Source organism: Oreochromis niloticus, linkage group LG2 (genome assembly GCF_001858045.2).
Source record: "Oreochromis niloticus isolate F11D_XX linkage group LG2, O_niloticus_UMD_NMBU, whole genome shotgun sequence".
Taxonomy (NCBI): domain Eukaryota; kingdom Metazoa; phylum Chordata; class Actinopteri; order Cichliformes; family Cichlidae; genus Oreochromis; species Oreochromis niloticus.
The window spans coordinates 23136658-23150567 of NC_031966.2; the positions used below are offsets into that span (position 1 = coordinate 23136658).

General features: G+C 39.1%; 1 protein-coding gene across 1 annotated transcript in view; it reads left to right on the forward strand.

Moving 5' to 3' along the window:
• Positions 1–12052, forward strand: part of trpc7b (transient receptor potential cation channel, subfamily C, member 7b) — a 57279-nt gene extending 45227 nt beyond the window's left edge. Inside the window, exons 8-12 of the mRNA XM_003444682.5 lie at positions 2739–2934; positions 3696–3914; positions 6108–6188; positions 7138–7213; positions 8669–12052. Coding sequence (XP_003444730.1) covers positions 2739–2934; positions 3696–3914; positions 6108–6188; positions 7138–7213; positions 8669–8808 — 712 coding nt within the window. The 3' untranslated portion in view covers positions 8809–12052. The remainder of the gene's footprint in view (positions 1–2738; positions 2935–3695; positions 3915–6107; positions 6189–7137; positions 7214–8668) is intronic.
• Positions 12053–13910: the final 1858 nt, after the last annotated feature.

The window sequence follows — 13910 nt, forward strand, 5'->3', positions numbered from 1 at the left end:
GTTGAAAAGAGCCTTCCCCTCAGAGCAATTGCCTGTCTGATGCCTGGGGCCTCTATCATGACAACACAAAGAAGAAAACCACCTAAGAACTGCTATAAATGCTTTTGAATGTGTTTCTCTTTACATACACCTTCAGTCATTGATGGCACTGCAATATGTTGATGCTTATGCCAGTAATTTGTACCCCTCTGTACAGTGCACATTTTTCCAAGTACTTATTAAGTATCCTGATGAGATGGGGGCAGGTATTTGCATGCTTCCACGTTGTTCCTGATGTGTATATTTACATTGAGTGCACAGAGGAAATTACTAACTTGATGCATAGTGATATGCTCCTGAACCTGTTAAAAGTTCCATTTGCTTGAATCATGACAACTCTAAAGTGCCTCATGCAACTTACTGAAAAGGGTATAATGTTAAATAAATGAGCCATAACAATAACACAGAAAATTGTTAGCAAACTGTAGCTTTAGGGTTTGGGATGAATCTCAGTGCTCCATGATAAACAGATGCATACATCACAAGATCGGTACATGGCTATGACATCGGCATGACAGTGAAAATGAGCATTTATAACACTGAGTCAGACTGTTGATATATAAAATAAATAGGAAGGGGTTAACCCTGGGTACACTCTTGGCCAAAATTTTTTGTTCTTAGCTGTCAAGAGTAGCAGGTGGTGTGGTCTGATTCAAGGTTTGACGTGTTGTGGGTTCAGAGACACTCTTCTGCATACCTTGGTATGCAGAGTGGTTATCTGAGTTATTGTTACCTTCCTATCAGGTCGAAGCAGTCTGGTGATTCTCCTCCAACCTCTGACATCAACAAAGCATTTTAACCCAAAGAACTACTGCTCACTGGATATTTACTCTTTTTTGGATCATTCATAGTAAAGCCTAGAGATGGTTTTGTGGAAAAATCACAGTAGATCAGCAGTTTCTGAAATACTCACAGCAGCCATTCAGACACCAATAACCATGCCACATTCAAAGTCACTTAAATCACCTTTCTTCCCATCATTCTCATGCCCAGTTTGAACCTAAATATGTCATCTTGACCATGTCTACATGTCTAAATGCGTTAAGCTGTTGCCATGCGGTTAGCTGCTCATATATACACTATTCAGCTATCATCAGAACAGCACAAAACAATAGTGACTGCATGCCAGTATTTAGAGGCCAGCATGATAAAACGATTCATTAAAAAGGAGCATTTCTGATCAGCAGCAACAATGTGCAAGGTTGATCGACGCAAAACATGATGCAACAATGAGACTGTAACAGTTTCTCGTAGTATTTAAGTAATTCCAGAATGGTTTTCAGGTTATTTTTGCGCACTGGTTAAAGTTTTCTGGAAGCTGTGTACTTTCAAGTAAGTATGGAGAGCAATGATAGAAGATATTCTTAGATATCTTATATCTGAGTTTAAGAGATAGAGCACACAGACAAATTCACTGATCTGGTGTTGAAGGTTAAAGAGTATGTTTGGCTTTCTTCTTGAAAGATTATTCCTGCGGTACCCAAAGGAGTCTGTTTTTTACGTGTGTGATAGAGAGGAGGAAAAAGTCTGTCTGTGTGTGTTTCTGTCTGCTTCTATCTCGGTATGCATGTGAGTGTCTTGTTTGCCACCAGCAGGTGCCATCACCTACCTTTCTGTGTGCCAATGAAACACTGTCTCTTTGAAAGAAGATAATTTGGATGGCACCCATAGCTCTCAACCAGGAACCTACAGATCTTCTATTCCACAGCCTCCTCCCACCACCAACCCCTCCAGCAATCCAACCAGGCGTCTCCCTCCTCCCCACTGAGCCCCCCTCTGCCATCTCAAGCCCATGCATACCACTCGTGGAATATTTAACAGCAGACATGTTCATGAATGTCAATGTTCAGAGATCTCACAGCTTTGTGCTTTTTTTTCTTTTTACCTTGTTTTCCTTTCTCACCCCTCTGGCCCTCAAACACATACTGGGTCAGTGTGAGAGAATGATCCTCCAGGCAGAACTGAGAGTTTGAGTGTGGATTTCAGTAGAAACAGCAAAGCACTGTACGCTTTAAATGAAACATTAGCCATGCTTCAGTTATCGTACTTAAATGTCAGAGGTAGAGTCAAGTGGAGTTAAGAATTATACATATACGTCAACCACAAGAGTGAGAAGTATAATTCAGTATGACATTTAATGTGCAAAACTTATTTCACTTCCATTATTCCTAAAAATGTTGAATGCATTTGAGTTTAAATGTTTTCTTTCTAGATATAACCTTGACACCCCCGAAAGGATCACATGCACATTCTTCTTAAATCAAATTTTTTTTTCTATTAAGTGCAGCAACGTTTCTATTTTGAATAAAGGTCGACGAAGGACTAGGCTGAGAATTTAATGAATAGAGATTTATAAACCGATCTCTCAAACTGTGGAGCTGAACCTTTCCCTGCTTTTTCGATGTGTTGCTTTGTGTGGTACAGTGCCATATGGGTGTATTTATAAGTAATTGTGTTTGTGTGTGTTTGTGTGTGAGAGAGATCTAAATGGGGTAGCAATGTGTTCAAATTGGACATGACTCACCAGGTATTTCATCAGTGCCACCTCATAAATCCCACAACATTAAAATGCATTTCATGTGTTTGCATGTGTGTGACTGAAACAGCAATTAGCTGGTAACGCATTGAGCTTTTGTGTGTGTAGTCACTGGCATGTGCTGATTTCCTGACTGCTACAACATCTCTCTCTGTTCCTGCAGGGTAGAGGAGAGTTTCAAGACTCTCTTCTGGTCAATCTTCGGGCTGTCTGAAGTGATTTCGGTGGTGCTGAAGTATGACCATAAGTTCATAGAGAACATCGGCTACGTGCTGTACGGAGTCTATAATGTCACTATGGTGGTAGTTCTTCTCAACATGCTCATTGCCATGATCAACAGCTCTTACCAGGAGATAGAGGTACAAAAACAGGATATTTGATCAATAGAAAAAGGGTGTGATATTGTAAACAAGTCAATAAGGTTCATTTGTATGAGTGTCTGATTGTGCCTGCAGGAGAATTGCACCATTACTTAAAAAAACAAAGAGATCAATACAGTGGCAATAAGCAAAAACATCAACCGCATAATAAAATGAGTATCCCAGATAAAACAAAAAGGTTTTAAAATAATTTTTACATTTCTGATTTTTGTCACGCTTGTTCTAAAAATGAACACTTACTTTCTTACCTGAGATATTTAAGCTAAAAAATTATTCTTCACCCTCAATAAACATTAAGCAATCATTTTGAGTGAAATGCAACTGGAATATATGAAATCAAAGCTTTATTTATCAAATAATCTTTAACAAAAATATGCTTGGTATATATTTCCATCTAAAATATTTCATTTGAACACATTACAAAAAAAGCTCTAAGCCATAATGATCAAAGTTAAAGCAAAAATACTTGAAATATTTCATTTTATGCTGAAAAATTGTATTTTTGAATTAAATTACAAAAAACCTTGATAACATTAAAAATTTTCAAGATGTACCTGTTCAGTAAACATCAAGTTTAGTGCGATAACCTGTATTTTAACAGCTTTCAGTGTGTGGACTTCATTGTCCGCATTGATTGTATTTTAAAAAGCTACAGTACAGCAAGTTCATTTATTGATTCTTCATGTAGTCTTCATCTATCACCAGATACACCCTTTGCTTCTTTCTGTCTGCCTCTGCAGGAGGATGCCGATGTGGAGTGGAAGTTTGCTCGAGCTAAGCTTTGGCTCTCCTACTTTGATGAGGGCCGCACCTTACCCGCCCCCTTTAACCTCGTTCCCAGCCCTAAGTCCTTCTACTACTTGGTGCTAAGGATCAAGTCCTGTCTGATTCGCCTCTGCAAGGCCAACGGCCATCACCATAATGAGTTGGAGATGGGCATGCTCAACTCCCAGGCCAAGGTGTTTTTACTATATTTTATTATTTTACACATGTTTGGCGAACTGCTTATGACATTTTGATTCGTGGCTAATTAATGATTTTCCAAACCTAGCTGCCAAAGCCATTTAATAATAGACTATTTCTTTTAAACTGATTGTTAGTGATACATTTTCTAAGCACCTTGTTTCAGCTTTTTTAACAAAACATTTCATTGCCAGACAACTATAGTCAAGTTTTGGTTTGGTTTGGTTTCTAGCACTAAATTTAGTTTTTACTGCTACAAATGCAGTGCTTTCTCCATCCATATTTTTTCTGCTGAGAGGATCCTTCCTGGCTAAAGCATAATTGTTATTTTCCTACATGGAAGTAGTTAAACTGCTAAAAATCAGTGAAGGGGCAATAAACACTGATTACACCCACCACAATCCTCAGTGGAGTTGCCCATATGGGTCAGTTATTTGTATAATGATCATCAAATACTGAATCTTCAGCAACTGTAATTGGAGAATGCGCACAGGCAACCCAGGAATGGCTGAGGAAATGTAGGATATTCCCACTGCAAGTCTAGAAATTAAATCTAGTTCAGTTTCACACTTTGTCCCTCATACGATTTGTGCTTCTAAATAAAAATCACTGCAATGACAAAAATGCCTCGTGTGACAAAAATATTATAGACCATTTAATGCGCAATCAGTCTTGGTGCTGGTGTTTTCTGCAGGCATTTCTGCTGCCTGATCCCTAAGCTCAAATGGCTCACCTCAGCACCTCAGCTAGGCTATTAGGCAGGCCATTAGCTTTACCCGCGTCTGCTCAAATGCTCAGGCAGGACAAGATGGGTTACGCCCTGGTGCTTCTGTGAGCGCCTAAAGTTTTCTGACAGTTTCACAGCCGAGCCAAGGAAGTGCAGCAAGCGATCGATACACAAGCTTGCACCAGTCCACAGTACAGTGTTGGAAAATGTCAGCTGAGATTAGGAAAAGGCAGCCTGCTCTTTCTGTGTCTGTATCTTCGTAGTGGATGGTGCGTGTTTCGTCTGCTGTTTAAGAAACGTGAAGCTAATCACTTTAGTTTCAAAAAGCATATGCTCATAAATAGTGTGTACTTGCGTTCATTCGGTAAGTGTTTGTTTTGTGGTGGTGTTCATGTTCGTTCTTGTGCTCTTTGGTTAACTGCCTTTCACAGCAGTAGGGATAATTAATTTCAATATGAGGTAGCTGGAGGCAGCAAAAAACCACAAAGCAGGTTACTGCATGGGGACTAGATCACAGAAAACACACCAAAGAGATTTCAGCTTTGTCAGTTGGCCTTTGGAAAACCTCTGCATAAGATATGTGTTTCTCACACTCACGGAGTCTGAAACAATAGTAGCTGTCTGGGTGTATGGTACAATAAAGAAATGATAAAAAATAGATTAAAAATATATTTATTTGCCTCACAATAGCACACAAAAATGCTGTATGTGCTGTTCCTCCAGTTCACAAGTCACTGAGAGCTCAAACTGACAACTGAAATATCAACCTTTTCATCTTGATAAATGCCCTCTCATAATGAACATTAGCTAAGGGGTTCTTCTGGTTTCATTTTAAAGGGAATCAATTTTTATTAAGTTACAGTAGTTATTTGCATGGTCTTATTTTTATTCAGACAATTTAGGTTGTCTTTTTACAGTTAAACATTTCATCTGTTCTTGGAGAAAAAAGATTATTGGAATCCACTGTGATCGGATGCTTCATAACTTGAAGCCTTGTCGGAAGTTCTAGGATAGAGGAATATTGTTTATTATTCATCTGTTTATTGCTAAACTTAGTCTCCTTTTGAGCATTTGGTCTTTTTGATGTTTCCTGCTTTTACTGTAGACCAGCTTGTTGCGTGTGTTCGCACTTCAGTTTAAACCCTTTATTTTTTTACACTGCAGTGTTGAAGTGACACACATGCTACAAAGCAAGGTCGTAGACATGAAAGGCACTTAGGAGTGAGTTAATAAAGACTCTTTCTGGCAAGGGTATGCAGTCAACTCTCTTTGCCTTCTCTTTTAAAACGTCTCAACTGCAGATATTAATAAACACTAAGCCCTAGCCTTTCTTTTATTGCTGTCTTGCCACTATGATGCCTCCGTTAACACCCTTTTCAAATGCTTCCGTCTGGCATGATCCATAGAACCTAAAATATGACATTAACACTCGACTTCTTCTATCTGTTTCTTGCTCTTGTAGGATGAACGCTTCAAGTCTTATCCACGGCCTGGAGAAGAGTTCACCCAAAGAAAAGCTAGAAAACACCCCACCAGATACCAGGTAAGATGGAGACCGAACTGGATACAGAGAGCACAGGATGTGTGGAGTGATGATGAGACAAGACTTAAAAATTTGATGGAGGCAAGAAAGGAATCAAATGGGAGACAAAGAGAGAACATAACGAATATGTAAGAGAATAGTATTAGATGGGTGTAGAACTATAGCGAGAGTGAGGTTCGCTGCAGGGTGATGACAGTGAAGGAGAAAGGAGAGGGAAGCAATGAGGAAATTCTGACACAAAAGAAAGAAGAAAGAAGGTGTGAGGGAGACACAAAGATAAGGTAGAGATGGTGGAGAGGAAGAAATCTCTCAAGTTTCAATGGAAGGGCACTGACTGAAAGGAAGAGGTAAAAAGAGAAGAGAGCAACAGGGTAAGGCTGAAAATTCCTCTAATGAGCTGTTTGAAAGAGATCGAAGGTAGGCACTCAGTAAATGAGCTCAAAGTATAACACTGAGAAGGGAAAAGATGCTTTCCACCTTAGACTGTTCTTCACCTCTCCCCTGAGGGAAATCTAGCTTCCTTGATAGGCTGACTCCACTTTTGTCTTAAGCCTCCTATTTTGTGTGTTTTTACTAGACTACACTACACACACCCACACACAAAAGTGAGATGTCAGTTGGTGTGGTGTGCATGTATGTTACATGTGGGGTGACCAGTATTGACCCATGTTCACAGTCCCTACATGCAGAAATTGACTGCTTGAAGCTTGGAAACAGTTGCAGCAGATCCCTGTTGGCCACAGATTTATTCTCAGTGTCTCACTTACTATCTCAAAGGCACAGTACTCACTCACTGTCCTTACAGCTTTGTGCTTATGTTTACACACAAGCATGGATGAGTTTCGAAATATGCAATCAGAGAAGTTTACTGGGTAAATATAGCATCCGTCGTCACATCCCCTTGACACGTCCTCTTTGTCTAATCTTCTTTTTCTTCTCTTTCTCATAGAAGATCATGAAGCGCCTGATTAAGCGGTATGTGCTTAAGGCTCAAGTGGACAGAGAGAGTGATGAAGTTAATGAAGGTAAAAATTCCCTCTTCATTAAAGCCCACTTTCATTGTGTCATTATGTGCTTAAGGAACACTGTGTTCGGAAAGTTTTCAGACACTTTAAACTTTTCTGCATATTGGTTTGTATAAAAAATAGATGGGTTCAGTTCATTTAAAAAATATAAATGGAGTTGTAACACTTTAAAATGACAGAGTAAAAATGCTTGTGTGTGTGTGTGTGTGTGTGTGTGTGTGTGTGTGTTTGTAAATTAAAAAATAAAAGGCTGAAATATGCTTTTAACATAAGTATTCGGAGTGTGGAGAGGTTTGCACAAGGTTGGCATACCATTATTTTTGGAAAATTTCCAACAAGGTTGGATGGGGGAGCCACTTTCAGGTATCTCTAAACTCCTAAGTCTTTGTTGAAGTAAAACATCCTCACAGTATGATGCTCCCCCATCATCTTTGGCTGTAGGGATGGTATTAATGAGGTAACACTCAGTGCCTGGTTTTCTATACACACTCCACTGGGAATTTCAGCCAGTAGTTTAATCATCCTGTCATTAGACCAGAGGAGTTTGCTTTGCATGGTCAGAAAGACATCCAGGTGCCTTTTGGCAAACTCCCCACGGGCTGCTGTGTACCTTTTAGTGAGGAATGGCTTCTGTCTGGCCACTCTACCACAAAAGCCTAATTGGTGGCTACTGCATTGAATATGTCTTGTAAAGTTATCCCATCTTTACAAAGGAGCTCTGGAACTCATTAATAGTGATCACCTGATTTCTGGTTACATGTTGCATCGGCATCCTTTCATCTCTGATTACTCTGTTTGGCTAAGTGGCCGGATCTAAAGAGACTGTTCATACGTTTTAAACTTTTCTCCATTAGAGAACAATGAACACTTTGAATGCTGCAGAAAATTTCTGGATCCTCCCCCAATTGTTACTTTAGACAGGCTTTTGTGATGATTGTGCAGACAGTTCTGTGAACATAGTGGGTTGGTTTTCACTTTGACTGTGAGACCTTATGTACTAATTATTTCAGGTGAATTAGGTGCGACTGTCTTCGTTTTGGTTGCAGCAACATTTTAAGGTCCTAAAAAATTCAAAATTTAATATTCACCTCTTAGTTTTATTAAATTGAAAAAATGGCTTTGTCACCATGGAGTATTGTGTGTTTACTGAAGTAATAAAAAAAGAGCTGAATAACTTTTTAGATGAAACTGAAGCTTTGAAAAGGTTTTAACATTTTCTAAATGCACTGTACGTGAGGGACAAGAGGTATGCGTTACTGCGTTTTAGACTATACTGTGTGTACTTCAGTGTAAAATGATGTCATTGCTCACATGCATCAACACTTTTTGTGTGATCCCGTAGGTAACTGCCTACCTGCATGCATGTCTTTGTTCATTCATACTAATGTGCCCTAATTGCTGTGCCATACCTCAGCTCTTCTTTTGTACCTGTGTCCGTGTGTGACTATGTTGTAGGCGAGCTGAAGGAGATCAAGCAAGACATTTCCAGCCTCCGCTATGAACTCCTGGAGGAGAAGTCCCAGGCCGCAGGCGAGCTGGCTCTGCTCATCCAGCAACTTGGCGACAAGTTTGGCAAGAACACCATGAGACACTGACAGGACTTGCAAGAAGGGATGGGGAGAATGTGAGAGAGGGTGAAATCAGGAAGAGGTCGGGGGTGGGGGGGTTTGGGGGGCAGAAAGCTGGGTCAACGCAGGTATTTTTAAGGCCTTGATAGTACAAGAAGGAGAGAAAAGAGACAGGGGAAGCAGGATGTTTATGAGATAGACAGGATGAATGGAGGACAGTGGAAGAAAAACATGACATAAAGAAACTGGGCAGAGTGAAACAGCTGATTTAGATATGCCGGGACACAATTAGGGAGGAATGTGAAAAGCAGATTGTGAACACAAGTGAACACGAGAGGGTCAGAGGTGAAGTAAAGGGAGTCAGAGGGGCTTTGTGCTGACAGTTCAATTCTAATTAAAAGCAAAGTCTTTCACGAGGCGCGAGAAAGGAGAGGAAGAAAGAGCCTCGCAGGCTGGGTGGGAGGCAGAGGGAGACGAATGAGGAGGAAAACACAACTACCATGAGATATGACGAGGCACCACGGGGCATAAGACTGAGGCAGTAAAAGCCCCCACACCCACTGCCAAGATATATCAATGTATCGCCAACTCGGAGAGGGAAACCCAGAAACGGGATGACACAGAGAGAGGGCTGGAGGGGGAGAGGAACAAGTGAGAAAAATATCTTTAAAAAAAAAAAAACTGCCACTGTTATTTACACCGGAAACGCTGGCATTGCTTCTGAGTCCTCACTTTGTTGGGACAAGCATAGATGCCTGTGAGAATACTGCACACACCTTTATACAGCAGGCTGTCTAATTAATGCATATCCATTCATAGTGCACAACCTATGATCAGGATTCTGTGGATTCAGGAAAAATGCACTTATTTGAAAGTCATTAAAGAAACCACTAAAATATTAAACATTATCGTATTATCTTAATGTCATTTAGAATTCTGTCCTCATAGCACAGACAGTGTTAGGTCCAGCAGATCCAGAAGATCCATGCTAGAACAAAATTACTGTAATTTAAGAAAAAAAACCCTCAAACAGCTTCTTCTTTACCTCATTCATGCTGCCAGAAAAGAAAATGACAATTAAGATAAACAGAAACTAATCTGAGGCTTTCACAATACCTCTCATCCATTCTTTAAAATTGAGAGGGCCTTTCTTGTTTCAACAACTTTAAACCAGCGTGTTGAAGTATGGCCGAGATAATTGCTTTAGATATTCCCCTCTCCTCTGTGTTTGGAGCACTAAGTGTCTCATGTTTTCTAAAATGGTAACAAAAAAGTGACAGGTCCTCGAGGAGTATGTTTACAGCTCTAAATCCAGAAGGTCAGCACTGAGGTTAAGCCCGTGAAGGTAGCAAAACTGAGTCTGCTCCAGGGCAGCCAGACATTTGTGAGGAGAGAAAATCTCCGAGATGCAGAGATATATTTATGTATGCAGTGATCTGGCAGTAAAACTGGAATTCAGCTGCAGAAGCTGTGCAGAGTTATTTTATGGTCTTTCTTTTATTTTATTTTGGAGACATATTTGACATACAACAGCATAAACTGAAGTGTTGTGTTAGACATTGGTTATAGCTGAACAATAGTTTAAACAAACAAAACAAAGAAGTATAAAACAGTTTAAGAAGTTATTAAATCTGGACATTATTGTCCAGAGTAATGTTGATATAAATGGGGTGCTAAAATCTATGATGACCTGTGGGATCAGATGCATCATCGTTCCCTTTTGTGACTGAGGCCCAGATTTTGATTTAAAGCAAATATGAACATACTAGGCATCCCAAAGCTGAAAGACACACCAGTAGATCTAGTTAAGAAGCTCCTGTCCTTCATTCTTTTTATTAATTAATCACTAAATTCAAAGTTCTTTTTTGAATCCTTGAAAATATATTTCATTCAAAACATCAACATCTAGTGCTGGCAGTCACACCAATCTGCATATTTTTCCACGTTTAAGTTTATAAATTAGAATATAACATTCACTTCCATCAATCCTTCTTGAAATTAATCAGATAAAATTTAAATATATTTAAGCTAAAGCAGAACTATATTACCATTCTTTTATTGTGTGGCTGGTTACAGTAGTTATTTGATCTCAGATGGTAGAGTCAAGATGGGCCTATTGCAGCCATCAGCAACAGTGTCATTAGGTGCTTTTGGACTCCCCAATTTTTTTTATATGGTCCTAGTAATTGTCCTAGGTAGTATGCACTATTTCTCCTGCAAGTACACATTGCAGGAGTTAGAGGGCTTTTTAAAGATATTTTCTAATCTCCTGCTACAGAGTAAGTGTTTTTTCTGCTTAAGAACTATAATTGGTTCAGCAGTGTTTATTCATTAGTTCAAAACATGAACGCAGCAACTGGCATTAAGAAAAAGAAAGTAACCACTGGTAAATATTAGCCTAGAAAATGTCTCTAGCCTCTATACGAGAGAGGGAATACAGCATGTTTTTAAATTGTCAAAGAAAATTTGAAAAATCTTTTGTTAGCAGGTCCTCTTAAATTTCTACTTTGCATCCACCACAGAACAAAAGCCACGTAGACAGAAAAGAGGCTGAAACAGGATTGCAGGAAAATAAAAGACCACAGCAAGAGCTGATGATAAATTACCGACTTGCTATTGCATCACTTTAGAATTCCTAATAGTGGTCCAAGTTAAACAAATGCTTGAACAAACAGCTTTGAAAGTGGGTAGTTCCCAGGCAGAGCCCAGGTAGTTCCCAAAACCATCAAGTCATCTTTGACAGTAAAACCTAAAACCTGCATATATATGTATAATTAAAATATACAGTAGTGTGTGTGTGTGTGTGTATATATATATATATATACACACACACACACTACTGTTTCTTACAGATAGGGCTTCATTCGTATAGATAGGGCTTAAACTCGCTAGTAGGCAAATACGACCAAGTATATTTCTAATTCAAATAGATAGTATTTAATCAGAAGGCTTTAAACATAATTAAAATGCCGTTTTTATGGATATGATTTTTTAATTTGTTTCAGATACATAAAGGCTTTTCAGACAGATTTTCATTTCAATTAAATGGACTCGACCTTATTTCTTTATTTATTTGTATTAGGTGTTAGGGCTGTTAATTAGTTTCCTTTTTGTAGAACCATGCAAATGATGAAAAGACCCACCACCAGAAAGAGAACATTTCCTCAAATACTGTATTTTTAACTTCTACACAAGAATTAATGATTCAATCAAAATCTTGTATGGTATATTGTCATATTTTTGATCCTTAAATTAAACAGAGTAAGCTCTATATTGACTGTTGTTTTTTTGTTTTTTTTTATTTAGCTTGTATGTTTCTGCTTCTGGAATTTAATTATTCAGCATTTGTCTTTACCTTTACCCACTAGTGGATGAGAGGTGCTGGAGCAAGAAAATAAACATGTGGCCGCTGCGTTGTTTTGTGCTCCAACAACACTGTTCACAACACATTTGAACAGCTGGGAGTTCCCCAGACAGAATGTACACTTTCACACAGTGTGACAAATGTATAATACACATAATATTTTTAATAAAACATTATATGTATAATGAAATATATCCATATACTTCGTGTTGTGTTGTACACATATATATAAGCATCTCAACATGATAGTCTGCTTTACATCCATCCATCATCCATTTTGTTGACCACTTATCCAACCAGGGTCACAATGAGGCTGGAGCCTTCCCAGCTGACACTGGGTAAAAGGCGGGGACAAGTGATGGACAGGTTGCCACTCTTTCACAGGTATAACATGGAGAGACAGACAACTACTGGCACCTGGACAGTGGCAGGAAGGGGTGACAGTGATGAGCACTAACAGTGTGCCGCCCTTCTGTTTCCACAATTTTTTGTATTTTATGCAGCTTAGCATGCAAACTCATCTAATACGTATTTAATAGTCTTTGCCCACAATTATAGTTAATGATAATGTGATGTCATGGAAACACTAATGACATAAATCAAAGTCCATCAGTCAGGTATTAGAGCTTAGCTATAGTGCCAGATTGAGGACATCTTAGCCAGATTTCCACCCTCATGGTCCTACTGCCCTCAAACCTCTGTAAACACCCAAGTTGCTGTAATGTTTCTTTTGTGATAATGAGCTGCGCCTCAGGAACAGTTTCTTAAAACCACAGCAAAGTCTTACTACTGTAAAAGCGTTACATGAAGCTAATGCTGCCTTGATATAGAATATTTTAGACTGACTTTGAAGAGGGTTTAAAAGCCAAGGAACCCCACTGTGACTGGGAAATTGGCTTTGCTCTAAGCCGCTGTGTGTGTGTGTGTGTGTGTGTGTGTGTGTGTGTGTGTGTGTGTGTGTGTGCTTGTGTTCCTGCACCTGAGTGTTGACCTCGCCAGTGCACTTGGCGTGACAGACGCATCCTGAAAGCTGCCCTCTAAAACAGCACAGCAAACACTCGGTTCCTACATAAGTGCAGATGTTTATTAGGCTCCTGTCTTTCCATGATATTCACTCACCACTTTCTCTGCACTGTTTCAGGCTGTCACTTTTTTTTTTAACTTTTACTGCCTCTACTGCGATAATAAAAACGCCAACAAACACCTTTAGTTTTCACTAAAACCTGCCTTAAATGGTTGTCTTTTAGATGACAAACAGCAGATTTTGGTGTCCTTGTTTCCACTGAAATTTATTTTTGTGACTATTGAGACACGACTGGTTTATACAGAAGATGTCATTTCAGGAGAAGAAATATTTTGATTAAAAAGTCTTCCATTCATTTTGCCTTTTTCTGCCTGTCATGATCTTTGTAAAGTTTTCTCCTAGACTTCCTTTGTTTTGGGGGATTTTTTTGTTTAGGTTTTTTTGCTTCCTTTGTGTTTTTGAAGGTTTTGCTCATTTTACGGGACGCCTGTGTTCCCTCTGTGTGTGTGTTTTACTCGGCTTTATTCTGAAGATTAGCTCCTTAAGAGACTTTCTGTGTTTTTACTTCCCTCCTTTTGTTTTTTCCATCCTCATTAGTGTCTGAGTGAGTTTTTGTGTATATGTGTTTCTTCCTTCAGTCTTATGTCAGGCTGTCATTACTAACTTTTGTTGTTAAGCGTTCCCTGTTTTAATTTTCTCCAGCTGGCTCTCTGCATTTAGATGGCTTGTACTGTTTTTACT